The 27,432-nt window shown below is 37.1% G+C and overlaps 1 protein-coding gene across 1 annotated transcript in view; it reads right to left on the minus strand.

Moving 5' to 3' along the window:
* Positions 1 to 26,205, minus strand: part of gramd1ba (GRAM domain containing 1Ba) — a 36,152-nt gene extending 9,947 nt beyond the window's left edge. Inside the window, exons 1-9 of the mRNA XM_073829133.1 lie at positions 26,009 to 26,205; positions 12,940 to 13,156; positions 9,893 to 9,913; positions 3,901 to 3,985; positions 3,593 to 3,696; positions 3,258 to 3,353; positions 3,105 to 3,185; positions 2,896 to 3,011; positions 751 to 904 (exon numbers count right to left, since the gene is read on the minus strand). Of these exons, the coding sequence (XP_073685234.1) occupies positions 751 to 904; positions 2,896 to 3,011; positions 3,105 to 3,185; positions 3,258 to 3,353; positions 3,593 to 3,696; positions 3,901 to 3,985; positions 9,893 to 9,913; positions 12,940 to 13,156; positions 26,009 to 26,031 (897 nt within the window). The 5' untranslated portion in view covers positions 26,032 to 26,205. The remainder of the gene's footprint in view (positions 1 to 750; positions 905 to 2,895; positions 3,012 to 3,104; positions 3,186 to 3,257; positions 3,354 to 3,592; positions 3,697 to 3,900; positions 3,986 to 9,892; positions 9,914 to 12,939; positions 13,157 to 26,008) is intronic.
* Positions 26,206 to 27,432: the final 1,227 nt, after the last annotated feature.

Raw genomic sequence — 27,432 nt, forward strand, 5'->3', positions numbered from 1 at the left:
TAAGTTTTAATTTAAAGTTTGTTTGAATTTTGAGTTTTTTTGCAGTATTTTTTTAACATTTTTAACATGCAGTAGAAGTATAATAAGGCAAAACAAATGTTTTGGTTAATAAAAAAGGTTTAAAAATAAATACATTTCTCTTTACTGTGAAGTACAGTATAAGAGGACATGTCAGGAATAGGGGGGCCTTGCAAAATAGACCGGAGAAGGAGGGGGGGCCCCAGGGTAAAAAAGGTTGGGAACCCCTGCTGTAAACCATTAAAGGAATAGTTCACTTCCAGAGTAAAAAATTCCTGATAATTTACTTACCCCAATGTCATCCAAGATGACTCATGTTCATGTCTTTTGTTCTGCAGTCGCAAAGAAATTAAGGTTTTTGAGAAAAACATACAGGATTTTCTCCATATAGTGGACTTCAATGGGGATCAATGGGCTGAAGGTCGAAATTGCAGTTTCAATGCAGCTTCAAAGGGCTCTACACGATCCCAACCGAGAAATAAGGGTCTTATCTAGCCAAACGTCATTTTCTATAACCACAAATGCTCATCTTGCACTAGCTCTGCAATGTGTATGGGCAACTTCATTCATTTCAACTGAAGAAATAAAGACATAAAATGCTTGGATGACATTGGGTTGAGTAAACTATCAGAAAATGTTCATTCTGGAAGTGAACTAATTCTTTAATGTCATACAAACTTCTATTCCCAAAGTAACGCAGTGATGTGTTGTGCAAAGGGATCTGGTGCTTACATTGACTGGAGCGTCTGTGCTGTCCGTAGAATTCAGACTGCTGTTAGGGAAAACCTTCCTGTGGAGCTGGGGGCTGATGTCCATTTTGGCGTCTGGGGTTTTGGGGCAGTTGTCATTGACCTCGTTGTCTTCAGCGGGAATCTCCTCACAGTACCTGCACCAGGGAGAGGGGCAACAGCTGCAGGTCAAGATTACCAGCTCGGGCAGCAGAATAGACCCTCTCCCACATATAACAATGAGATGGACTGATGGACCCCAGCTAGCAAAAAATATCCGCACGGCTTCTTTTTGCCGCCGGCCCTAAGCTGTCAGCTATTGGTGCGTCCCGCTGGCGGGGATGAAACGTTTGCCGCCGAATCCGTCACTCCCATTTCTTGCGAGATGCCGCCGGCGAAAAGCCGGCGGGCCGACTGCTTCATTTTCTTTGGCGGTTGCCTCCGTCTAATGGACCGCGGCCGGTTGGCGGCAAGCCACTTTGAAATACAATTATTCTTGATAAACTGCGTGAGATATATATATATATATATATAAGCGGCGACCGATCGCTCGAAAATAGCGTTTGCCTCCGAAGGGCCGCCTTTGATATAACAAAAAAGTGTTTGCGATTACGCCATTCTGACGCTTCTACTGCCGCCGGAGCGCCGCCGGCGGTCCGCCGACTCAATGCTATCTGGACAGGGGGTGAAAAGGAGAAATGAAGATGCCTACAGCAAAGATCTTCTGAACCTCTCAAACGTCTCTTTTGCTCACCAAGGCTGCATTTATTTGATCAAAAAGACAGTAATATTGTTAAATATCATTCCAATTTGAAATGACAGTTTTCTATATTAATATATATTTAGGGCCCGAGCACTGGTAGTGCAAGGACCCTATTGGAATTGCTCAGTTTCTTCTTCTTCTTCTCCAAAATGAATCACATTTTTGAGGGTCTAAATATTCTTGAAAACTCATGAAACCTTGCACACACGCCAAAAGTGGTGAAAATTTACATCTGATATGGGTTTGAGAAGTGGGCGTGGTAAAATGGCTCGATAGCGCCACCTATAAAATTTCAACAAAGTGCCTCTCAAGCTGGGTTTCAAAGTTAAAAAATGTTCTCTGCAAGTTTTGTACCGTTTTTGCCATTTTCAGACATATATTAACAAACTCCTCCTAGAGATGTTTTCAGGTCAACACCAAATTTGATCAGTGTAATCTAAAGCTCTTTGTGACGGTAAATTGCGAAGATCTTGAGTTTTTGTTGAAGGACGTGACAAACTTAGATGTTTCACCATGAAACGGGTAGTTGTTATAATTCAGCCAACATCCGATCTGCCACAAACTTCACATGTTTAATAAGATTCCTGGCCTGAACACATCTGAAGGCCAGTATTCCATTATAAGCATAGTTCCACCTGCTGGCAACAGGAAATGACTTGTTTTACCCTAACTTAAACACGCAATGTCCAAATCTGCACCAAACTTCGTATGTTTGATAAAAGTCCTGGCCTGAAGACATACATCCCAATATTCAGTTACAGTCATAGTGCCACCAGCTGGCAGCAGGAAGTTTGGCACATATAAATGACTTTGACATATTCCTCATATATTTACTATTTTAAATGCATATTTCTCACCGTTCGCTGTTTCCCTAAAACCACCAAGTGGCAGTGAGCCTGTGTGCAAGGGTCCTTTCAATGCTGCTTGCACCTTTAATATAAAATGTAATTTATTTCGGTGATACAAAGCTAAATTTTCAACATCATTACTCCAGTCTTGAGTGTCACATGATCCTTCAGAAATCATTCTAATATGCTGATTTGATGCTCATGAAACTAGAAAGTATCAATGTAGAAAGTAGTTGCTGCATTCCATTTTTTGTGAAAACATTTTTCAGCATTTAATTTGAAACACTACAAAAGTCTTAACTGCCACACTTGAATCCTTTCTGTCTAAATGTATTAATTTCTTTAAAAAATAAAATTGGTTTGGATTGGATTGGATTTGGACTGTTTTCGATGTCAGTATATAGGAATGAATTTTTAAGTTCAGACTACATTTAATCTGTTTTCTGGACCTCTTCTAACAAAGCTGTGTGTGAGAGTGGAGATTTGTAAATTATGGATCTCCTAAACGGTTGAACATTCACGACGGGGGAAAACTCACCCCATGGTGTTGAAGTCGTCATCAGGAGGTACATAATCCTCATCATCACTGGTCAGACCGAGTTCATTCCCATAACACTGATGGACAAAATGCCACAGCTCTTTAGGACACAATGGCTAGATAAAATGAGAGACACAGTGGGTGAACATGGCTAACAAAAATTTGCTTTCAACAGATCGTTAGATATAATGCCACGTGTCTTGTCCAACCTTTTCCAGTAGAGCATTTTGCCAGAGTCTGAACATCATCATGTACGTCCGATCTCGTGCCCCGAATGAGGTAAAAAAGTGCTGGAGGACAATATGTGAAGGTTTAGTGTTGGTACACTACTGGTGTTATGTCAAAAAAAGGCCTGTGTTTACCTTTTCACTGTCTGTGCACAGTTGGATGGCATTGGGGATGAGTCTAGCCGTCTTCTCTTTCGTCATGGAGCAAACATCTTTCAACCTCACAGTCAGCTACACATACAAGACAACACAACTCAATAAACCAGCAACAGCTGCATCTCAGCATAGTATATGCAATGCCTATCACTATTTCCAGAGCCAAAAAGACCAATAAAGGGCTACATCTTTAAAAGAAGGGCAGAAATTAGCTGCTTTCCCTCACACAGCTCACACAGCTACTAATCCAGCTGTGCAAGAGTATGGCATGAGAGACTGATGCCCTCTGAGATGAGAGTAATTCATTAACTCACCAGCGTTTCCCAGCGGAATATGTTGCTATAGAAACAAATCCAGTTTTCAGAGAGGTAGAGGCGACCCTGCAGGAGGATATCTCTCTGCAGGGCACAGGAGTAGTCTGTCAGGATGAGGCGAGAGGTCAGAGGTTAAGATACAACAGCCACTTTCACACATTAAACTTTTCCATGTTTGGCATGTTGTTTCCGATCACACACAGCAAAAATATAATAGGTTAGCACTAGTGGATTTTTTTTTTTTATAAAAGTTGTGAAAACTGTAATAACTGTTACATTGTTGAATAAAGATTAAATGTAAAACTCACCCACAATGAGGCGCTCTGTGTCGGGCAGCTGCTTAAAGAGCTTCCTGAAGTCTTCATTTCGCTGTTTGTACGTGGGGCTCAAAACCTGAGAGACAAGAGGAGAGGGCGAATGAAACCAGCTTTGTACAACACTCACACACAGCCACAAACATCCAAACAGAGACATTTCAGAGGCATTTCTGAAAGCGTACAATGACCTCATACATTGTTTGTTAGAGACAAACTGTAAAGGGTCATTCTACAAAATGGGTGCCATTTGTGTCCCCCATATACAACATACAAAGATTTTTTTTTTTAAAGGTAAAAAGTAAATTCCATAATTAAAATCAAATATATTTACAGTATATTTAATATTTATAATATATTTTATATTATATTTATACATATTTATTCAAATAAAAATGATATATACTACCAGTCAAAAGTTTTTGAACAGTAAGATTTTTCATGTTTTTTAAAGAAGTCTCTTCTGCTTACCAAGCGCGCCGTTATTTGATCCAAAATACAGCAAAACCAGTAATATTGTAAAAAATGTTTACTATTTCAAATAACTGCTTTCTATTAGAATATATTTTAAAATGTAATTTATTCCTGTGCTCAAAGCAATTTTTTTGCATCATTATGCCAGACTTAAGTGTTGTGTCACATGATCATTCTAATATGCTGATTTTTTGTTCAAAAAAATGTTTTTCATTATTATTATTATTATCAATATTCAAAACAGTTGACAATTTTTTTAGAATTCTTTGATTAATAGAAAGATCCAAAGATCAGCATTTATCTGAAATAAAAAGCTTTTGTAACAATATACACTATACCTTTTGACACAATTCAAAAGCTTTAGGGGAAAGTAATTTAAATTTATTCAGCAAGAATGCTGTGATGATAAAGACATTTATAATGTTACAAAAGATTTCAATTTCAGATAAATGCTGTTATTCTGAATTTTTTTTTTCATCAAAGAAACCCCAAAAAATTCTACTCAGCTGTTTTCAACATAATAATAATTATAATAACAATAAATGTTTTTTAAGCAGCAAATCAGAATATTAGAATGATTTCAGAAGGATCATGTGACTGGAGTAATGATGCAAAAAAAATAGTAAAACTATTTTAAAATTGTAGAAGAGACTTCTTTATAAATCATTAAAATCTTACTGTTTAAAAACTAGTATATATATCTACATGCATGAACTTAAATATTTGTGTATATGTGTGTGTTTTGTTGTGTTGTATAACTGACTGCTTCAGAGAACAACCCCCCAAAAATAATATTATTATTATTTTTCAATGTTGGCTTCATTTTCACCAAATCACTCAACAGTACTTTCTGTCCCAACTGAAACAGCATACTATTTGTGAGATGCTCATGATCTAACATAACCAAAGCCATACAAAAGGAGGGAGATGCCTCCCTTCTCAACTGCTCTCTGATTGGTTGCTTACAGCAGGAACACTCTCAGAATCCCAGTCCCAGTCTGTCCAGTCACACGGGGGCACTTCGGGTTCTTGGACTGCCTCCCAGTTGTAGAGCCAATCAGACTCTGCCTCAAAACTGAGGACTTCCATCGCTTCTGTCCAGTTGTGGAGACGTTGCCACTTATTGTCTGAGCTCCTGACAGTGGTGCAATGATTCACAGCATGTGCGCTGATCTCCAGTCCAGCTTCACCAGGCTCAGCTCTGAAATGACCTGGAGTAACCTCTGCAACTGCACTTTGGCATTACCTATTTTGTTGGGATTCTCATGAGTCTCAACATCTAAACACGAGCCAAACAATCCTCCACAGGCAGCAAGAGGACTCCTCACATTGAGAGACACACATCGCTGTTGCTAATGAAAATGGAGCACGTTTTCCTCAGGAAATGAGTCAAATTTAAACAAGACATAGAGGACAGTTAGTGGTAACGTAGCAATGTTCGCCACTTGAAATTGATCACTTGATGCTCTCAAAATGGAAATGTTCCTTACAGCTGCTCTCTTCTTGTTTTAGTCCTTGATGATCCACGTCTGTTGATCCACCAAACTCACAAAATACAAGATGTAGTTCCAGATCCGGTCAATAACTGAAGAACCTCGCCACTTTACAATGTTTCAGATCAAAATGGTTCATGAAGGTTTTCCATTACGGTATCTAACTGGAGCATTTGCATGGCGACAAAAAATTAATTTTGGCAAGAAAAACTAAATTGTGAGACTGTTATCCTCGAAATATCCAGAGGCAAACATCTATTTACGCAAAACCAAAAACAGAAGTGTTTGACAGCTTGAGGAACCTCCAAAAAAACAACCACCTGTTGGAAAAAATACTCCTGTCTTCAGACAAAAAAAATAGTATTTCGTTCATCACGCATTGTCAAAATTACACGCATTAATATTCTTGCAAGCCAAGATGCGTTCATCTGCTGTGAGTTGCTTGAGTAAATTTCTTCCCAGAGGATGCAAAATTTGCCTGATTGAATCTCACAGAAAGACCAACTTGAGCTGAAACAACTCTTTACTATGGCAGGAAAGAGTTCTCACTGAGACTTTCTACAAAACAATTCTGCCAAGAGGAGTGGGAGTGGTCTGAGAGATGTTTGTGTGTGCGAAAACAGGGAGGGGGAGGAGCTAAAGAACCAAGCTGACCAATAGAATGCCAAGGAGAGGGGAGAGGAGGGGCCATGTCAGATGTAGTAAGCTCTTTGCTTCAGGCTGTACATTTTTCTCACTCATGATCGAAGAGCTGTGAGATTTATATGCTACTCCTAGGACTGTCATTACAGCCCTCCCCATCCCAGGGCAACCTAGATTTCATGTCTCTCCAGAAATGTTGCAAAAACATAATTTAGACTGCAGTGATAGCTGCTTCTGTCAGTTTCCTGAAGACCCCGAGGGGCGTGATGCCTGAACAAGACACTTAAGCTTCCACAAATGTTTTCATTTCATTGCGAAACCCAAAAGAATTAACATGAAAAGCATTTTATTTTGTTTCATGAGGTGGGAGTAAGAGATCAAAACAGTGGGGGGTGGAGAAAAATATAGGACACAGAGATAAAGAAAGTTTGAGAGAGAATCACAGAGGCCCCCATTGTGCACAAGTCATTTTATGGTGTTAGTGTTGAGGCACGGCCAAGGACAACGCCTCAGTCTTCCTTCTCTCCCTCGTACTCGCACTCTCACGGGGTGAACGAACTCTAGTTAACTTCCTGCGCTGGAGGAAGGGGGGAGTTGAGGGAATGCCAAATGGGTGAATCATCTCTCTTTCTGGCCTCTCCTCCAATCCCCTCTCAAGCAAAACATCTGAGGCCACTACTGAGGCACACACATTGTTCAGCTCAGGAGCAAGACACTTGGTAGAACCATCTCATCGCATTCGTTTCGGAAGCTCTAAGAAAGTCCCTTACTTGAACAATACTTCACTTGATGCCCAACGTCAAATCTGGGTCATATTGGTAAATATGAGCAAACTGTTGAAACTGAAATGTATTTCAATTGAAACAGTCACCAAAATCGAACCAGGTGCGGTTGTTGGAGACATAGGAGGATGAGTCTGTTGCTCACAGTTTGCTCTTTGCTTGTTCACTCAGGGTTTTAGGGCCTAATGTATTTTCTGTAAAGCTCCTTTGAAACAATGGATTGTAAAATGTGCTACACAAATAAAAATGACTTGACTTGACCTTCCCTGCGACCACCAGGGTTGTGATTATTTACAGTCCTGTGGCGAAAATGCTTTTTCCCTACTGGAATGGACGTAGGAAGAGTGTTTACAGCTGACATCTTACAGCTTGTGGTTATCTGCCCACCCAGGAAAAACAAAAATGAGCAAAGCTTAGTATTTTCTGATAAGCTCACACTTGGAGAGGGTCCCAGCATCATTGTTTCCTGCTGATTTTTATAAACAGGCACTGTTATCTGCACACAGATGCTGGTGTCTACACATCCTGTTTTCTTCTGTTTTTGAAGACATGCAAAAGCTTCATGCCCACTTATATTGCCCTTGTACTCGCCTTACAATTTTTAGCCATTTACATGTCAACATTTTAAGTGCAGATCATTTACTTCAAACTGTTACAATTGAAAATCTAGAATCTAGAAAAGGAAAATATTGAGAAAAGTGCCTTTAAAGTCGTCCAAATGAAGTTCTTAACAATGCCTTTTACTAATAAAAAATAAAGTTTTGATATACTGCCAAAAGTATTGAGACACCCCCTATCTGAAGAACAGGTTTGACTACTTTAGAAATTTCAATGAGAGCAAGTCTAAACGTTTAAGCATGTAATGATATTCTAGGGAATTGTGTGCTTCTAATTTTATAGCAACAGTTCGGATAGGAGCCTTTTCTATTCTAACATGACAATGCCCCTGTGTATAAGGCAAGGTTCAAAAAGACATGACTGATTCAGTCAGTGTGGAAGAAGCCAAAGTCCTAATCCAAACTGAACACCTCTGGTGTGGTTTTAAATGCAGACCTTGAGCCAAAAATTAATCAGCAAACACCAATGTATTGTACATATGGGTACAGTCATTTTAGACACCTCCAAAACAGTTACAACAGAAATGGAAATACTATTTTTAAATACATTAATTATGTTTCCATATTTGTTGCCACAGTTTTGGAAGTGCCTTTTTTGTCCATATAATTTATGTACAATTCATTGGTGTTTGGTGATGAGTTTTTGGCTCAAGGTCTGCATTTAAAGTCACACCAGAGGTGCTCTAGGATGGATTAGGACTTGGCTTTATGCAGACCAGTTAATTTTTTTTTTTACACTTACTGAATCAATAATTTCTTTATGAACCTTACCTTATGCACAGAGGCATTGTCATGCTAGAATAGAAAAGGGTCCTGTCCAAACTCTTACTATAAAATTAGAAGCACACAATTCCCCAGAATATCATTATTTAACAAACTTTAAGATTTGTACTTGTGGAAATGACTAGTCAAACCAGTTCATTAGAAGAGGGTGTGCTAATACTTTTGACAATATAATGTATTTACGGTAGGAAATTTGTAAAATATCTTCATGGACCATGATCTTTACTTAATATCCTAATGATTTTTGGCATAAAAGAAAAATCAATAATTTTGACCCATGTATTTTTAGCTATTGCTACAAATATACCCGTGCTACTTAAGTTACTTTTGTGATCCAGTGTCTCAAATAATATAATGTAATCAGGATTTGTCCATTAAATTGCAAAACAAATAAGCCTGTAAAGAACTGAAAAATATGTGCATCATATAAACATTCAATTCTGCTTTTAAAGTGATTTTTGGGGATAAAATATAAGGAAATAAAAATTTAAAATGTAAATTTTAAGGATAAAATGTAGACAACAAAAGAAAAGTCTAAAAAGCAAAGACTTAAGGAAAGTTCTCAAGTATGTCAGGAGACCTCAAAATCTCATGAACTGAAATGTTTTTCACCAAATTCCTCCTAAATCGAATTAACCGAGTTATACTATGCATATACATTTTTAGATGCATTATGTTCGACCAGTAACACAGCCTGATCCACGACACAAACAGAAACGCTGTTTATTTGAGAGAAAGAACACTGCAGTCTTTGTTCTGCCGTTCTACAGTGCACTTTCATCGTGATGGCCCAGAGGTTATGACTGACCATAACATATTGACACAACATCACAAAGGCACTTGTAAAATGATGAAAAATGTCATTAAGACCAGGCTGACCCAAAGAAAAAAATCAATTCTTTCCCACAGGAAAACAAATGCTGGGAAATGTCAGGTCAAACATCCAGCCTTACACAAGAAAGAGGTAATCATTTCCAACATGAAATGTCTGAAAGCAGTTTAACTCAAACAACCTCCCAGATTCACATGATTCTCATCAACTGATAAAGCCATGTGGACAAGCAACAAAATAGTATTTAAATAAAGAAAAACAGCATCCGTTTCCTAAAGAATGACCCCAATATGACAATTTCATACAAACACACAACATAACATAACATGAGCAGAACATAATGAAGAATAAAAGCAGACTTACGTTATACCAGCTTTGACTTTTCTGTGAGTTTGAAGAATCCGATTTTGATGGTGGAAGAAACGAGAGAAACAGAGAAACATCAGAGTGAGTTTTTAAAGGGATAGTCAATTCTGTCATAAATTCCTCACCCTCGTCATTCCAAACAAGTAAGACCTGCGTTCATCTTAGCGAAATTAAGATATTTTTGATGAAATTCAAGAGCCTTCTGACCCCGCATAGAAAGCAACGCAACTACCAGGTTCAAGGCCCAGAAAGGTAGTGCGGAAATTGTTAAAATAGTTGTTAAAACTGTAATTTTATGAAGCTACAAGCTACTTTTTGTGTGCAAAGAAAACAAAAATATCTTCATTCAACAATTTCTTCTCTTCCCTGCTGTCTATGCATAGTCAGATACCTATCACTTTTCATCAAAAAGATCTTAATTTGTGTTCCGAAGATGAATGAAGGAACAACATAACGGTGAGTAATTAATGGCAAAATTGTAATTTTTGGGAGAACTATCCCTTTAAGGGAATATACAAAGATTTATATTGGACTAGATACATATTATACACACACCACAGGGTTTAATTCAAAATCTGCAGGTATACCTGTGTTTTCCATTAAGATTCTATCTATCTATCTATCTATCTATCTATCTATCTATCTATCTATCTATCTATCTATCTATCTATCTATCTATCTATCTATCTATCTATCTATCTAAAATGTTTGATCAGCACAGGTATAAGTGCAATTCATTTGAGTATATCATAAAATAAGGGATTATGGGAAAGCTCTGTTTGTGTATGGGATTTCATTGGTGCTTGGATCATAGCACATCCCTCATACACAAATCTACCACAAGGGGGCAGTCTTTACACTAAATTAAAAGTTTTCTTTAAAATGTTGCACGACATATTGTACATTTTATTAAGAACTGATCTACAAAACCACGACTACCTCAAAAGAATCGTAGCAGTGCTTCCGACACAGTTTTATGGTACATAAATATGGAACACAAATATAAACACCTAAAAGCAATCTCTGCAAAACTCTCTTTCTCTGACTCCAAACGTCAGCACAATGGAGACAGAAGTGTAATGAGAGCATTGGACAGAGCTACTGGTTCTCTACTGCGGATTCTTCTCAAGGACAGGTCAGGACTCAAGGGCACAAATATCGATTTCTTACTTTAATCAGGTTTAATCTGTCATACTGGAGAGAAAGTTCATCAAGAGTAAGAGGTCAGGTGTGAGATGATTTACTAATTTATGTTTTTCTGCCTCTGCGACATGAGTAATGTGTCTCTACAAGTTTTGTTTTTTTTTTCAAAACATTTAACTTGGTATTACTAAAACATTACTTGGCTTTGCACAAGGTTTGCTTAGCATGTACTAGGTTAAATAGCACGGACAGGTGAAGCAGAGCATAATGGGATGGCTCACAGGCAGGGTGGACGTACAGTAGAGCAGAAAAGAGTGATGCTTACTTTAGACAGTCTCTTGTGTGACTAGCATGCATGAAAGGAAGAACAGATAATCAGAAAACAAACAGAAACAAAACTGTATGAGTAAGTGAAGAAATGGGAGAAAAAGAAAAACACTGTTGGGTGGCAAAGCTTCTCAACATAGCGGATGTTCTGTGATTATCTCCTGTACATGAGGTGCTGATGAATATGAAATGATTATGCAACGATTACTGACTTCAAATCAGAGCAGACTTTTATCTCGCGTATAAAAACCTGAAAAATGAAAGCAAGAGCTGTTTCAAAATCTACTGAGCTGCCTCACTGACTACTGTACATCTTTAGAAGCGTATTATTTAAGTACAAAGTTCAATTTATTTTATCAAAAAAAAAGATCAAAATTTAAGTTCAATTTATTTGATTAAAAATTACAGAGAAAAGGTAATATTATGACATATTATTGCAATTTAAAATAACAGTTTTCTATTTTAATATACTTTAAAATATTTATTTTTGCAAATCAAAGCTGACTTTTCACAATTTACATACTACGGTCTTTAGTGTCAAATGATCCTTCAGAAATAATTTTATTATGCTAATTTATTATCAATGTTGGAAACAGTTGTGCTGCTTAATACTTTTTGGGAACCTGTGATACTTTTTTCAGGATTCTTTGATTAATAAAAAGTCAAAAAGAACAGCATTTATTCAAAATAGAAATCTTTTCTAACAATATAAACATTTACTATAACTTTTTATCATCTTAACACATCCTTGCTGAATTAATGTACAAATTTCTTTCAAAGAAGGAAACAGAAAATATTTACTGACCCCAAACTTTGAACAGTAGTGTATTCTGTTACAAAAGATTTCTATTTTTAACAAATGCTGTTTTTTTTTAAATGTTTTATTCATCAAAGAATCCAAAAAAGTATCACAGGTTCCAAAAAAACATTAAGCAGCACAACTGTTGCCAACATTAATAATAAAAAAGCATATTAGAATGATTTCTGAAGGATCATTTGACAAGACTGGAGTAATGATGCTGAAAATTCATATTAAAGTATATTAAAATAGAAAACCACTATTTTAAATTGCAATAATATTTCACAATATTACAGTTATTACCATTTTTCAGTCAATTAAAATACAAAAATGTATATATAACGAGAATGGGAATATATTAATAGAGTCTCATTAAATAATATTTTAATATTTAAAATTAAATAAAAAATAGTATATATATATATATACACACACACACACAATTTCTTCAACTCTTCTGTGACTGCCTTATCCACAATGAATATGCTGCTAACATAATACGATTTCTAAAAAAAAGTTTAGGTAGGCAGCTCACTGGGTTTTGAAGTCAATTTACTGGAAAACTAAAACTGTAAACATTGTTATCACGAGGGAACATGTGGACTATCATCTTTATGGGTATAAATCATCTGCAATTGTATAATATGACTCAGAATCGAGTTTAAAAACCTGCACTGAAAAGGAATCTGATCCCACAGTAGCAATAAATGTGCAAGACATGCAGTATATGAAAGCAGAGAGCGAAAGTACAGTAGGTACAGTCACACGCGTTTACCTTGGAGTTTTTTCCTGAGGGGCGGGTGGTGTGAAGCGACTGGCTGTAGGTGCGCTGGACGGCTTGTTCCGGAGTGGAGGGGGTTTTATCGGAGGAATGATCAGAGCTCTTTTCCACCATGTTCTCTCCCTCTGGACTTTGGGGCGTTGGGGAGCGCGAGCGTTTACGCAGGACGGGTGAGCAGGCCGGCGAGCTGCGGTTCGAGTTACTGGCAGTGCTACAGAAACAAGACAAATATCCAGTAAAAAACTAATTCTACACTTCAAAAGAAATACAAATGTTTGTTGGACGATGGCTGGACAGTTAGCAGACGAGTTCCAGGTACACTGATCTGTGGTGCTCATGTGAAATTAAGGTTCAAGTTTTCTTTAAAGAAGAAGTTCACTTTCAGAACAAAAATTCAGATATTTTACCCACCCCCTTGTCATCCAAGATGTTCATGTCTTTCTTCCTTCAAAGAAAGGAAAACATTTCATGATTTTTCTCCATATAGTGGACTTCTATGGTGGCCGTGAGTTTGAACTTCCAAAATGCAGTTTAAATGCAGCTTCAAAGGGTCTTATCTACAAAACAATCAGTTATTTACTTTAAAAAATTACAATTTATATACTTTTTAACCTCAAATGCTTATCTTGTCTAGCTTGTCTTGCCAAGTCTACTATATGGAAAGAAATCCTGAAATGTTTCCCACAAAAAAACTATTTTTTTTTTTACAACTGAAGAAAGAAAGACATGAACATCTTGGATGACAAGGGGGTGAGTAAATTATCTGTACATTTTTGTTTTGGAAGTGAACTTCTCCTTTAAAAAAACAAAAGGCATAATAAACATAATAAATGTCTTAGTGAAAAGTCATTGGTTCAGATTAAAGGGGATGCAAAATAAATTTTTACATGTTGTTTAATCCTTAAATGCATACCTCGGGTCTTAAGCGACCCGGGACGTCATTTACTACCCTCTCCCTCCTTCATTTTTTTTTTTACTTTGGCATCAGCTTTTTAGTATTTCTCAATTTATTCGTTATAAAAAATAAAACAAGAAAAAAAAATTATAAAATGAAAAATAATGTCTGTTTTCTGATTCATATGGTTCGAATATGGTTGAGATCGCGAATATGAGCCAGATGCTGAATGTACTGTGGAAGTGTGCACTGATGATAACGATGACGGTAAAATCATCTTGTTTTGCTATTGCAAATCAATCTCTTTTTTTTTTTTGCTATTGCAGCAGTTAAAGATCCATCCGTGCTGGATATATATGTCCGGGTCGCTAAAGACCCAAATATGTAATAACGATTAGCGAAATAGTCATGCATTTAATGGTTAAACATAAATGTGTGTTGGCAGTGTGTGTACACATCCACCCTATAATGATAAAAATGTTTTTTTTTTTTTAAATCCCTATAAATAATAACCCCTTTCTCAATCAATCAAGCCATTCTCAGGTTCTTGGCTGTGTGACGTCACACGGGAGTAGACAAGAATGTCTCTTGAAGTTGTCATCGGATGCCCACGTTCCACAAGTTGATATGATTCTTTAGGGTCTTATTGAGAAGTCTATAACATACTTTAGTTAAAATTTCTCAATGGTAGTGTAAAAAACACTCTTTTCACCTTGTCAAAATCAGCCCTTTTTAGAGCGAGCTATTCTGTTGCATGAACCTTTAAATGCTAATGAGCTCTGCTCGCCCCGTCCCTCTCTGCAGAGGGATGACGAGCCGCAATGTTTACTTATTACATCCAACAACAGAACACCTCAATGGCTCAATTGGAGACCTTCTTGTCTTCCCCTGCACCTGATTCGACACAATGGCGATTGGAGTCTGAGTGTTTCAGCTCGGTGAGGGCAGGTCTAAGGTAAGGCACTCGTGTCAATCAACTGTTGTGGGAGTGGCCTCTGTCGGTGCGTCGTAACAACGACAAGAATCTGAGAATGACCTGATTTTAAAAAGGAGATATTACTTTTAAAGATAAAAAAAACACTAGGTGGATTTTTATCATTGTAGGGTGGTTGTGTACACAAACTGCCAACACACATTAATGTTCAAACAACATGTACAAGTGAGTTTTGCATCCGATGACCCTTTTAAGCGACTGAGGTGTTTTACTGTTGGATGTAATAATGATAATAGCAGTCATCATTTACTCCCGGCATCAGAGCCGCTAAAGACAGAGGATTACTTTTGTTTTTGAAGGGAATGCACCCCCTCCTTATCTACCCGTTCATGCGAATCATTCGTGATCTAGCTTCAACTACAGAAGAAGTGAGAATAAGGTGTTTTTATGAATCTTTGCGAATCGCCTTTTCTAACAATGTGCTAGTTAGCAAGTTCTGTGGCTAAATGTGGCTAAAGTTTACAGTATCTCAGAGAACTGCTCAGGGTGGGGTGAGCAGAGCTCATTAGTATTTAAAGGGACATGCACCAAAGCGGGTTGCTGTGAACAGAGCTGTTTTTGACAAAGTAAAAAGGATGTTGTTTTACACTACCACTGAGGCAGTGTTGCCAGACGTACGATAATTATCGTATTTGTACCATAATTTTGACCTCTGTACGATGTACGATCAATAATACCACAATGTACGATAATTTCAGAATTTTGTGACACCATGATCGTTGTAATTATAGAGCTTCTATTCTCAAAGATCTAGCTGTGTGGATCCTACGTCTACCTTCATGATTGTGAGGAGACGTGAACGTGGCGTTACGCATGTCTTTCATCCAACCTTACGTATATACGTAACCAATCATCATAGAGAATGGCTCTCTCTCACGAGACACGAGCACAAGTTAACGTTCCTGTCGCAGGTCAGTTGTTTCAAAACTGAGGTTGTTAGTTTAACATAAAGTATAGAAAATGAGTGCTGAAAAGGATAAATAGCTGTAACATCTAGATTAATAGCTGTATTTTGAACGTTTGACTAGGGTAAGATAATTAGTTTAGCATTGCAACAAGGTATAGAAAATGAGTGCTGAAAAGAAATAGCTGTAACATCTAGACAAATATCTTTATTTTGAACGTTTGACTCAAATACGATAATTTTCTCCCAAATACGATAATTTTGAGCTTCTGGTACGATACTTGGACATTTCCAATCTGGCAACACTGCACTGAGGAATTTTAACCAAAGTATGTTTCATTAAGAGACTTAAAAATCATATCAACTTTTTGACAATGGGCATCCGATTACTCCTTTAAAATACAACAGAAGTCAACCACCAAAACAAACATGTGCACACGCTTTTTCCCAGCAGGACACTCGTTGGCTTTTCACCTCTGCCTTGTCAGCTTCTAGGAATGTATTCAAACTGACATCTCACAACTCTGACCAGAAACAAAGCAGCGGAGGTTGCATCAAAACCCGCTGCAGTTCTGCTGGGAACTTCCACATCACTGATAATGTCACATTATCTTTAGAAGAAAATATGAATGCAAATTCATAAGGTGTTTTAGATCAGAAAAACAAGATTGGTCCAAATACCGGAACTAAACATCTGATAATCTTTGTAAAGCACAAAACTGAGAATCTGTTAAGAGTGTGCACAAAACACAAAGCGAATATTCTCATTGCATTATCGCTCTAGATTACTGGGGTGTTTTTTGTGTCACTTGCATGAATAAAATCACTGCGTAATGCTTTCGTCCATTTTCTGATACAACCAAACGTGTCAAACTGGACGTGTCAACATGTTTCTTAGCTGATTTGCTGACTGGATTTTCTGATCATGTGTTTGTGGCAATTTTGCATCTTTACATTGACTTTATATGTAATCTATTCGCACAAATAATTAAATTCACTTTTGGTGTGCAAACACCACTATATTTTTCGCCTGAGACAATAATATCCAGCAAGTTGTCAATGCAAGCTTAGATCAATTCCATCTGCAACCAAAAATATGCAATATAAACTCACATATGTGACCCTGGACCACAAAACCAGTCTCAAGTAGCATGAGTATATTTGTAGCAATAGCCTTTGCATGGGTCAACGGTTTTTCTTTTATGCCAAAAATCGTTAGGATGTTAAAATCATGTTCCACGAAGATACTTTGTAAATTTACTACTGTAAATATGCATTGCTAAGAACTTCATTTGGACAACATCAGAGGGGATTTTCTCAATATTTAGATTTTTTTGCCCCTTCAGACACCAGGTTTTTAAATAGTTGTATCTTGGCCAAATACTGTCCTATCCTAAAACAAGCTTATTTATTCAGCTTTCAGATGATGTATAAATCTCAATAATAAAAAAAGACCCTTATGACTGGTTTTGTGGTCCAGGGTCACATATATATCTAAATCTTCCAGTCCCAAATGAACTTAGTCATACTGCATATGTTATTGCCTCATTTTATTTCTCCAAAGAGCTTTTCTAAGAATCATCTTAGAATACTTAAAATAAAGCATCACTGAGAACCTCTAGACAGTATAGTCATCTTCTGAGAAGAACCATCAGAATGACGCTCACTGGCTGACCTCAAACACACAGAATCTCTCAATCAGACTATGTGCTCACAAAGGTCAAGATGATGTAGATAATAGAGAAAATGAAAAGCTTTTTTTCAATCAGAAGGGGAAGCACTCCATCTATCTCTGTCTCAATCTCTCTATGCAGCAATCCTCCATCTTCCTGCTGTCAGGCCTTCATCTGTCCCTCAGAAAGGGCACCAAACTCTGTTTTAATTATTAATACTCTGTACCTGAGCTAAGAGCTGCCCGTCTGGAAAAACAAACACAGTGTGACAAAAGAGAGATAAAGGGAGGGAGGGACAGAGAGAAAGAGCAGATACTGTAAAATACAGCGACTCATAAAACACCTCACAATCTCTCTGGGTTCATGATATCAGCCTAATGCACTTGTGATTTTGTCCATGCAGCAACACTCAAGCACTCAAGCAGCCGTACTCTCTCAGAACACGCGTCCATGTGTTCTAAAAGGTTCTGACGGAGAATAAATCACTGCAGATGAAACCTTCACAAAAACAGTGGCATCAAATTACCGGTGCATAGAGGTACATCTGTCATGCTGTCAAGAATGTGTTAGATCAGCTGCTTAAATGTTTTCTTGTACATCATCGGATTTAATATACAATGTGAGGATGGGGAAGCACAGTGCTGGCAAATGAACTAAGTTGCTGATTTTAAAATGTATTTATTTATTTTTTATTTTAAAATTTAACTTAAGTAAATTTAGGCATCACAACATAATGTAAAAACTTAAGAAATGAAAACTTTAGACATTAGATAATGCTGTAAAATGTAAAAACATGCTAAACAAGCATGCATATTTAAATTACATTTAATTTAATTTAAAAATATAAATTATTAGTGGATTTGATATGAAATATTGTGCACCCCAACATACTGCCATGCTTCTCACCAGGATTATTATAGTTAACTACAAGTAAAACCATAAAAACATTCATTACCCGAAATAAACAAATGTTAACTAATAATATCAAATGTAAATAACATATTTTGTTTCAGCTTGTTGACAAGGCAGCATTTCTCATTTTTTTATTTTAGTTTAACTAAAGTAATTTAAACTAAAACTGATAAAAAGTGAAAAAAATGACAAAAACATACCACATAATTACAAAAATGTTACTATAATTAAAATGAAAATTGTCATCCTAATTATATTACGAATATCATAATTTCATAATCCTCTAGACATTGAATATTCTGTTGTACTCTTCATTTTTTTGTCATTTTTTTATTTATTAATTTTATTATTAGGTATTAATTATTCCTGTCTTATATACAAATGTGACCCTGCACCATAAAACCAGTCAAAATATTTATACATCATCTGAAAGCTGAATAAAATATTTGGCTGAGATACAACTATTTGAAAATCTGGGTGCAAAAAAATCAAAATATTGAGAAAACTGCTTTTAAAGTTGTCCAAATAAGGTTCTTAGCAATGCATATTACTAATCAAAAATTAAGTTTTGATATATTTACGTTAAGACATTTACAAAATATCTTCAAGGTACATGATCTTTACTTATTATCGTACTTATTATGATTTTTGGCATAAAAGAAAAATCGATAATTTTGACCCATACAATGTATTTTTCCAACTTATGACTGGTTTTGTGTTTTCTTTTTGTGTTATATCTGTGCTATAATCAAATTTTTTAAACATAATTATAACAAAATAAAATTATGTAAATAAAAATCAGTTCAGAATATCAATAAAAAAACTATAATAGCATCTCAAAGATACTGAAAAAACACAGCTGCCCACTAATTGTGCAGTACATAAGATGTACACTGTGCATGAGTGTCTGATTATAAAAAAAATAACTAGACAGTCAACAGTACACACAGCACAGAAACCAATAAGCAGTTAGCCAAAGAGATTCTCTCTCTCTCTCTTCACACCTATAAAGTGATAAATGGTCTTTATCAAACACTCAACAGAAAAAAAGCTGGTATTGTGGGCGCCGTGCGGCTCTCCTCACCTCTAACCTGTCATTTCGGTGCTCACAAGGGGCCTAATGACAGGTCACAGAGGCATATTCACATGTGTATGTGTGAAAACAGTTTTTCACGCTTCTGCTTAATTGTTGAGACCGAAAAACCAACACACATGGTCTAAGACATTTTCTCAAACCACCAGTCGGAGGATGCAGCTCTCTCATGCGAACCTACATCACAGAGAGCTAAAAGCAGCGATAAACATCTTTCTCACACTCGTTAAAGGGGTGAAAACACTCCTATGTGAAAAAAAAATGCTCGCTACATGCAGCAAATGCGATGCATTGCTCTGATCAAATGGCGCATATCAGATACTCTTCTGAAAACATCCAACTCATAAATTTCCAAGCAGTTCTTCTTGGAATTGGATGAAAGATTGGTTTATTTGCTGGTAAAAATCAAAGAAATGCATCCGTGAGAGCTAAAATACTGTAAATTGTCACTGCAAAGTGTGACTGCTCCTCATGCAACTACAAAAACAAGACTTCCCATCATGATTTTCATGCAAAAAATAAATAATAATAAAAAATTTAAAAAAATCACACACAGACAAACCTGGTGGCCATGAAGGGCTACACGAAAGCGTTGGACTCTGCTTCATTCATTCAGTGCGGCTGCGGTGTGAGGATGGAGTGATGTGACGAGAGAGGAGGAAAAGAAGAGGCAGAGCTTATCATCTCTGAATCCAGCATCCTTGCTATTTCAAGCAAGCGTTCTTATTTTCTCGTTCTTCTGCATGGCCGTTTCCTCTGAGGTCCTGTTAGTCGCTCACTATCGTTCTGTCAGGGTCAGCGGGGGCGGAAGGACGGTGAGCTGGCGTGAAAAACGGCTGCTGTGCGGTGCAGTGTGGCGGCTGGGGTTGATTTAATATTCATGGGTTTCTTGAATGAAGCCGCTCACGTCAGCAGCCTGAACGTCAACAAGCCAGTCTCTGGCTCTCTACCCCTCCCCCTGTCCAATCACACCACTCCGCTGCCTCGCTCTCACTCGCTCGCTCTCTGTGATGCATAGGCCAGCAAATACAGCACACAAATACATTCTGGACTGTGTAGCTTGTATTGTTACCAATATTACTATTGGATATTGCATGTGTGTGAATGATGCCTTAAATGCTGTGCCTTGTTGAAGAGGCTAAAATATGAATTCCTGTGATGGCAAAGCAGACTTTTCAGCATTACTCCAATCTTCACTGTCACACGATCTTTCAGAAATCATGCTAATATGCTGATTTGGTGTTTTTCACAGAGCTAGATAAAAGCAGCATTTGAGGTTAAAAAGTATATAAATTGTAATTTTTTTTAGAAAATAACCCGATCGTTTTGCTAGATAAGACCCTTCTTTCCACGGCTATGATCGTTTAGAGCCATTTGAAGCTACATTTTGGAAGTTCAAACTCAGGGCACCATAGAAGTCTATTATATGGAGAGAAATCCTGAGATTTTTTTCCTCAAAAAACATAATTTCCTTACGACTGAAGAAAAAAAGACATGAACATCTTGGATGACAAGGGGCTGAGTATGTTAGTACATTATCTGTACATTTTTGTTCTGAAAGTGAACTACTCCTTTAATAAACTTGGAAACAGCATTTATTTGAAATATACATTTTGCAAACTTTTAAGCAGCAAAAACAGTTTTAGCATTTATAATAAGAAGAAAGGTTTCTTCAGCATCAAATTAGCATATCAGAATGATTTCTTAAGATTCACGTGACACTAAAGACTGGAGGAATGATGCTGAAAGTTCAACTTTGCAACATAGGAATAAATTAAATGTCAAAATAAATTAAAATAGAAAGCAGTTCTTTTAAATTGCAATAATATTTCACAATATTACTATTTTTACTGTGTTTGTAATCAAATAAATGCAGCCTTGGTGAGACTTTTTTAAAGGGGTCCAATTATGCTTTTTCACTTTTTGAATTTTAGCCAGTGTGTGGTGTGTATGTTTGGGCATAAAAACATCTACAAAGTTACAAATCTCAAAGTCATAGATGCATAGATGCATTAGTAAAAAAAACAAAAAAACCTTTTCAAGAACTATAACGAACGGCTCCTTTGGACTACAGCGTTTGTTTTAAGCGTTTTGTAGTAAAAGCCTCCTTTAGTGATCCAATGTGTTTTTGTAATAAAAATATTCATATTTAAAATGTAAGAATCACTTTAATCTAGCTTGCGCAGTTGTCCACTGAACTTGCTGCTTTGGGAAGGGGCATGGCAAACTGTTCACCAATTGCAACCCAGTGAGACTGCTAACCAATCACAACACATTTCGTTTTTCAGAAGGTGGACCTTCATCAAACCCGGAACTAACCAAGCCATTTCTGCCAGCCTGGGGAGAAAGCTATTGTAATAATGTAAATTATGTGAAAAATAACACATTTTTTTGAACCACCAAGCATGAGAGCATGTTCTAGTGCACCCCCAAAACAAAATAAAGACTTTATAAAAGAGCATAATAAGACCCCTTTAAAAACATTCAAAAAACCCAATTATTTTAAAAATTGGACTGGAAGTATATGCATTTTAGAACAGAGTCAGATCAAAATCAGAAATTAGATTATGATTAGATGAGAGTCTAATAAGTTCAGAAAGGTCTGTTTAAACTGTCATCTGTCCATTTTAAGGTCTCGTGAATTGCATCAGATCATGATTTAGTTAGATCCCATCACATCAGTGTCAAATGAGATCAAAATTAAATCAGATCAGAATCAGATAAAAATTTGAGTCAAATCAGATCAGCTGTACTGAGCTACATTAAATTACAGAGATCAAATGTGACCCTGGACCACAAAACCAGTCTTAAGTCGCTGGGGTATATTTGTAGCAATAGCCAAAAATACATTGTATGGGTCAAAATTATCGATTTTTCTTTTATGCCAAAAATCATTAGGAAATTAAGTAAAGATCATGTTCCATGAAGATTTTTTGTAAAATTCCTACTATAAATATATCAAAATGTAATGTTCGATTAGTAATATGCATTGTTAAGAACTTAATTTGGACAACTTTAAAGGTGATTTTCTCAGTATTTTTGATTTTTTGGCACCCTCAGATTCCAGATTTTCGAATAGATGTATCTCGGCCAAATATTGTCCTATCCTAACAATCAATATCAACAGAAAGCTTATTTATTGAGCTTTCATATAATGTATACATCTCAGTTTTGTAAAATTTAACCTTATGACTGGTTTTGTGGTCCAGGGTCATAAATATGGGTCGCATCAGATTAATCATAATTCAAGCACAACATTGTGATATAATAAAAATAAATATCACATCAAACCATGAATGTGTGAATCAAATCAAATTAGTCTGATCTACACAGAATCAGAGAGAGATAGAAAGAGAGAGAGCATATCTCTGCTTAAAATAGGCCTGTAATCTGCTCAGTCAGGGCGGTGTAATACACTGCAATACTTTTCAGCTGTGCTACGACAACAAATCACCACAAACAAACATAACTGGAACAACCAGCCCATCTTTAGTGTAATAAAACTTTATAACAGTAAACAGTATGTTTACTGTTAAAGGCATGCAAAATTTTGTATGCATAGAATACCCAGCAGACCTTCTACTGTACAACTGCCAAAATGTACAGTATACATCAGAGCACACTTCTTGGAAGGGCACATCCCACAATGCAATGCACCTCTATTTCCAATTTGTTGTCTTATATAACTGCAAAAATACATACTTAACCTTTTAAGATTAACAATTATAGACAACATACAGTTAGATCATCTGTCAGTAATGTACTACCATTTGATATCATTTCATACCACACACACACACACACACACACACACACATATTTTTATAGTATGCAGTATACAGTCTATGCTATGCAGTATGCACTAGAGACAGACTGCACTAGAGGGAGCTGGTCATGTGACCACATCTGCCTTAGGAAGTACATCCTCTCTATACTGTATTCTACTAAATAGACACTATAAAGCTGTATTATCAAACAGGATTATTAAAAAAAATCATATAAAAGTAAACAAAATGGTAAGAAGAGTAGTAAATCTGTGATGAGTTTTCATGAGGGACTCATAATTGTGTATCAACATGTCTCTTGGATTTCACTGCAGTAAACACACACAGATGGACACCCGTGAGAGATCCGATCCAAGGACACACTCTGCAGTGCTCATTTAACAGCGCTGAGAGCAAGAGTCCCACCAGAGGACACAGCAGCACACAGATGCTGAGACTGTCCATACTGTTACCGCAGAGCAGCTAATGATCAGAAATCTATAGAAATACACCAATGAAGGGAAAAAGTGACATTCTCGTTCAACGTTCCTGCCTGGTGGAATGATCTTCCCACCGCTATTCGGAGTGCAGACTCCTTAACAGCTTTCAAGCAACTGCTGAAAACCCATCTTTTTCGACACTATTTGACTCAATAAATTAAAAAAAAACTTTGTTGTCCTCTCTTTCTTGTTCTTCCCTTTCTAGCCTGTACTCATCTAACAACGCCTGATATATGGTATTTTTGAGCACTTCCTATGTTGATCTGCCTCCTTAGGATGAATCACTTGCTGTATTCCCAATTTGGAAGTCGCTTTGGATAAAAGCCTCTGCTAAATGAATAAATGTAATGTAAATGTAAATGTATCGTCATAATCATACATAAACAGTTTAACGGTTTACTGCATTTGTTATACGTCTAGCTATTTACCTACAGTGGCTAATGAATCGTCCATCTCGCACATTCACAGAAAATACTTCCAGAAAGATGGGTATGAATCATTCAATACCATGGTATATATACAAAAAACATGGTGTTATTGGTCTAATTTCCATCAACTAATGACGTGAGTTTGGGACAGGACTGTTTCTTTTTGGACCAGTGGCAAACAGGGCGAGTGTCTGGGAAACCTCATACTAGAACTAGTGGCCAAGCTATTTAATGCATTTTAATGAACTAAATTAAGTTTTAATAAAAATTCTTATACAACAGTTCTTGAATCTGATTGGCTGAGAGCCTTTTCCAGAGGTGTGATATTCTACCGATAACAAAACTTCACTCTTGTATCACTCTTGTCTCACACAAATATTTCTTACAGCGAGTGTCATGGCGGATGCCCAAATCCACTATAATTTTATAAAAAAATACTGTTTTTATGTCACGGAATGTAGTTTTTTTTAGGTGAGAATGCACTTGTTTAGACTTCAAATATGCGAGAAAATAAAGATCATCTACAGTATTTCCAAATTTGCTTTAATGTTTTCAGAGATGTGAGCTCCAGGCATCAGGGGCCGCTCAGTGCTCATGAACCCACCAAGAGCAGCCTAACCTTGGCCAGATCTTCAGAAATTTGATGTCTCTAGTGGTTATATCTCATTATATATCAAAAGCTTATTCATAAAGTTCATAAAGCTTCATCAACGTTCCTGCGTTACTAGTTCTAAAGTGACATTTTTTTAAATAGTTATGCTCAGCTCAGGCTCAGCTGTTAAACTGTCAACATGAGATTTGAATCCATGGCGGAAAAAAATTGTTTGCACAAAAGAGGTTTATCAAGACACTCCGTTGTTGTTTCTTATGTATTTACACACTCGTGCCGTCGAACTGTTGTATAAATGCAATATCACATGGGTAGCAGTGGGAGATGGCTGTATATCAAATATAAATACATTTAGTATAAAACATGCAACACATTTCTTGCAAATGCTATGGTAAAGATGTCATGATAACCTGTGTTTAAGGTTTTTATCCCTTTTAATGTGTTTATGTGGAGACTTTTTCTAATGTGATTTTGAATGTCTTAAGACCACAAAATCAAGGCAGTAGCTTTATCAGATGAGACATCTCAACACCAAGGTCTTTATAAACACAAGCTTTATCAACTTCTGATCTAGTGGAACTGATTTGCAGCATAATTGCCAAACACTGGCATTTATCAAACTTTAAACACACAGTCGGGCATTACAACTAACAAAACTGTGTCTAAGACACAGTTCAATGTGACAAACATTTAAAACTCTTTAAATCAACTGCATCATAATAAAAACATAACATAAATAGGCAATTTTTAACAGTTTTGCTCATTTTTTAAATGTAATCTTGCCAGCAAGCACCTATATCACAAATAACTTTGAGCACACAACATTTTGTTTTGTTCACATGTAGCAAGAAACAGGAAAAATGAAAAACTGAATTTAGGATGAAAAGAATATGAAAACTGCACTGTCACTTCAAAGACTAATCTGTCCTGAATTCAATGCTCCTAAATAATCTAATCATTCTGCCATCTGAGAGGGCACTGTTACATAACCATTAAAAGTTTAACATTAAACTTAACCATCTCTGCCTCAGCTGTGAGTCTGCCAATCGCCTGGAGCTACGGAAAATGAATTCAGTCATCAGACCAAGTCGACGCTGTACTTGGTTGATGTAAACAAGTGGACACTAATACGTCATTGCAGATCTTGACAGCGACAGATTCAGAGCGCATACCGCACAATGCAGGTGTTTAGGATAAGCACGGCAAGCCAAAATCTCTTTCCTGCAACACTAAAATGGCACATACACGCTGGTTGGCGAAGACCGGTTGGCATCTGCCTGTCTATCTTACCAGGCGAGCTTGAAGCCTTTCATTAGTGCGGTACAGGCTGTCCTGATCCCACAGTGTCATCTTCCCATTTCACGGGCCGCCTTTCCCAAGGCATCCCGAGCTGGATGTTAATCCGGGTCGGTTCGGGTGATCCTAAGCACTGGCGATCAGCCCAAATCAGAACGCTTCATTCTGCATGAAAGTGCAGGGCCAACCACACTTCCACATCCTGTGTGTTTAGCGCTCATGTGCACCTCTCTGAAATGCAGCAGCCTCTCTCTCTCTCTTCCTGCAGATGAGGGCATGAGCGGCTCTAGTCTCAATCCGGCGCTCACTGAGCATGCTCGGATCCTTTAGGCCACTCCCCCCTGCTTCCTTCCTGACTCAAAGAGATTCCTGTCCGGTCTTACTGCTGCTGTATGTGCGAGGGACTATGAGACAGTCGACAGCTGGTCCTCTAATCCCTTAATACAGATGAACGGTAAACACTGTGTGTGAGGATGAGAGAAATGTATTGTTTGGTGTCTTGTTCTATTCCAGTTTGAGCTGCTATATGCCACACATAGACACGGCTGAAAGTATGGCAAATATCAAGTCACGTGTACAGGCTAGCAGAGCTTCTCTGAACCCATCGACACACAGCTCACAGAAACATCCACAGGCAGTCTGAACACATATGTGTTCAGAAAAAGGGCTGAATTTGTCACTATTCACTCATATTTTGAGGGATGTGACATTTAGACTCTGCTGAGTTACTGTCTCTGTTATTTTTATTGATTTTGCTTCATACCATTATGGTTGAGCCACTGATGTCACATGGACTATTTTATCAATGTCCTTATTTCCTTTCTGGGCCTTGAACGTGTCGGATTTCATCAAAAATATCTTAAATTGTGTACTAAAGATAAACGAAGGTCCTGCAGGTTTGGAACGACATGAGAGGAATAATTAATGACAGATTTTTCCTTTTTGGGTGAACTATCCCTTTAAGTAGAAAGACACATAAGCGAGACATAAAAAGAGAGACTAGAATGAGGACTACTATTTCTGACTACGATACTTTTTAAAAGACTGCACACAAGCACATTCACAAAGATTGCTAAACACATCCACTGAACCTCGAAAACAGCCATATAATTCCCATTTTCCAATCCTGCATAGGATTGGCCAATCAGAATGAGTCCCTGTAAAAGCATTAGCCAATCAGAGTGAGTGCATGTCACTGTGGTGCTGAATGGACAGCTCCATCACAGGTTCTGAATGTGAACCCAACACACTGTATGTTGTCTAAAACAATTTTATCTGGAAACAAAATGTACGGGTATAGGTTTGTGAGGACAAAATTAAAAACAGACGATGTTCACTCCACCTTGGGGTTATATAATTATATGATATCCTTACATACATTCATATTCTGATTCTATTATGTAACCCTGGACCACAAA

The sequence above is a fragment of the Garra rufa genome, chromosome 23 (genome assembly GCF_049309525.1).
Source record: "Garra rufa chromosome 23, GarRuf1.0, whole genome shotgun sequence".
Lineage (NCBI taxonomy): Eukaryota > Metazoa > Chordata > Actinopteri > Cypriniformes > Cyprinidae > Garra > Garra rufa.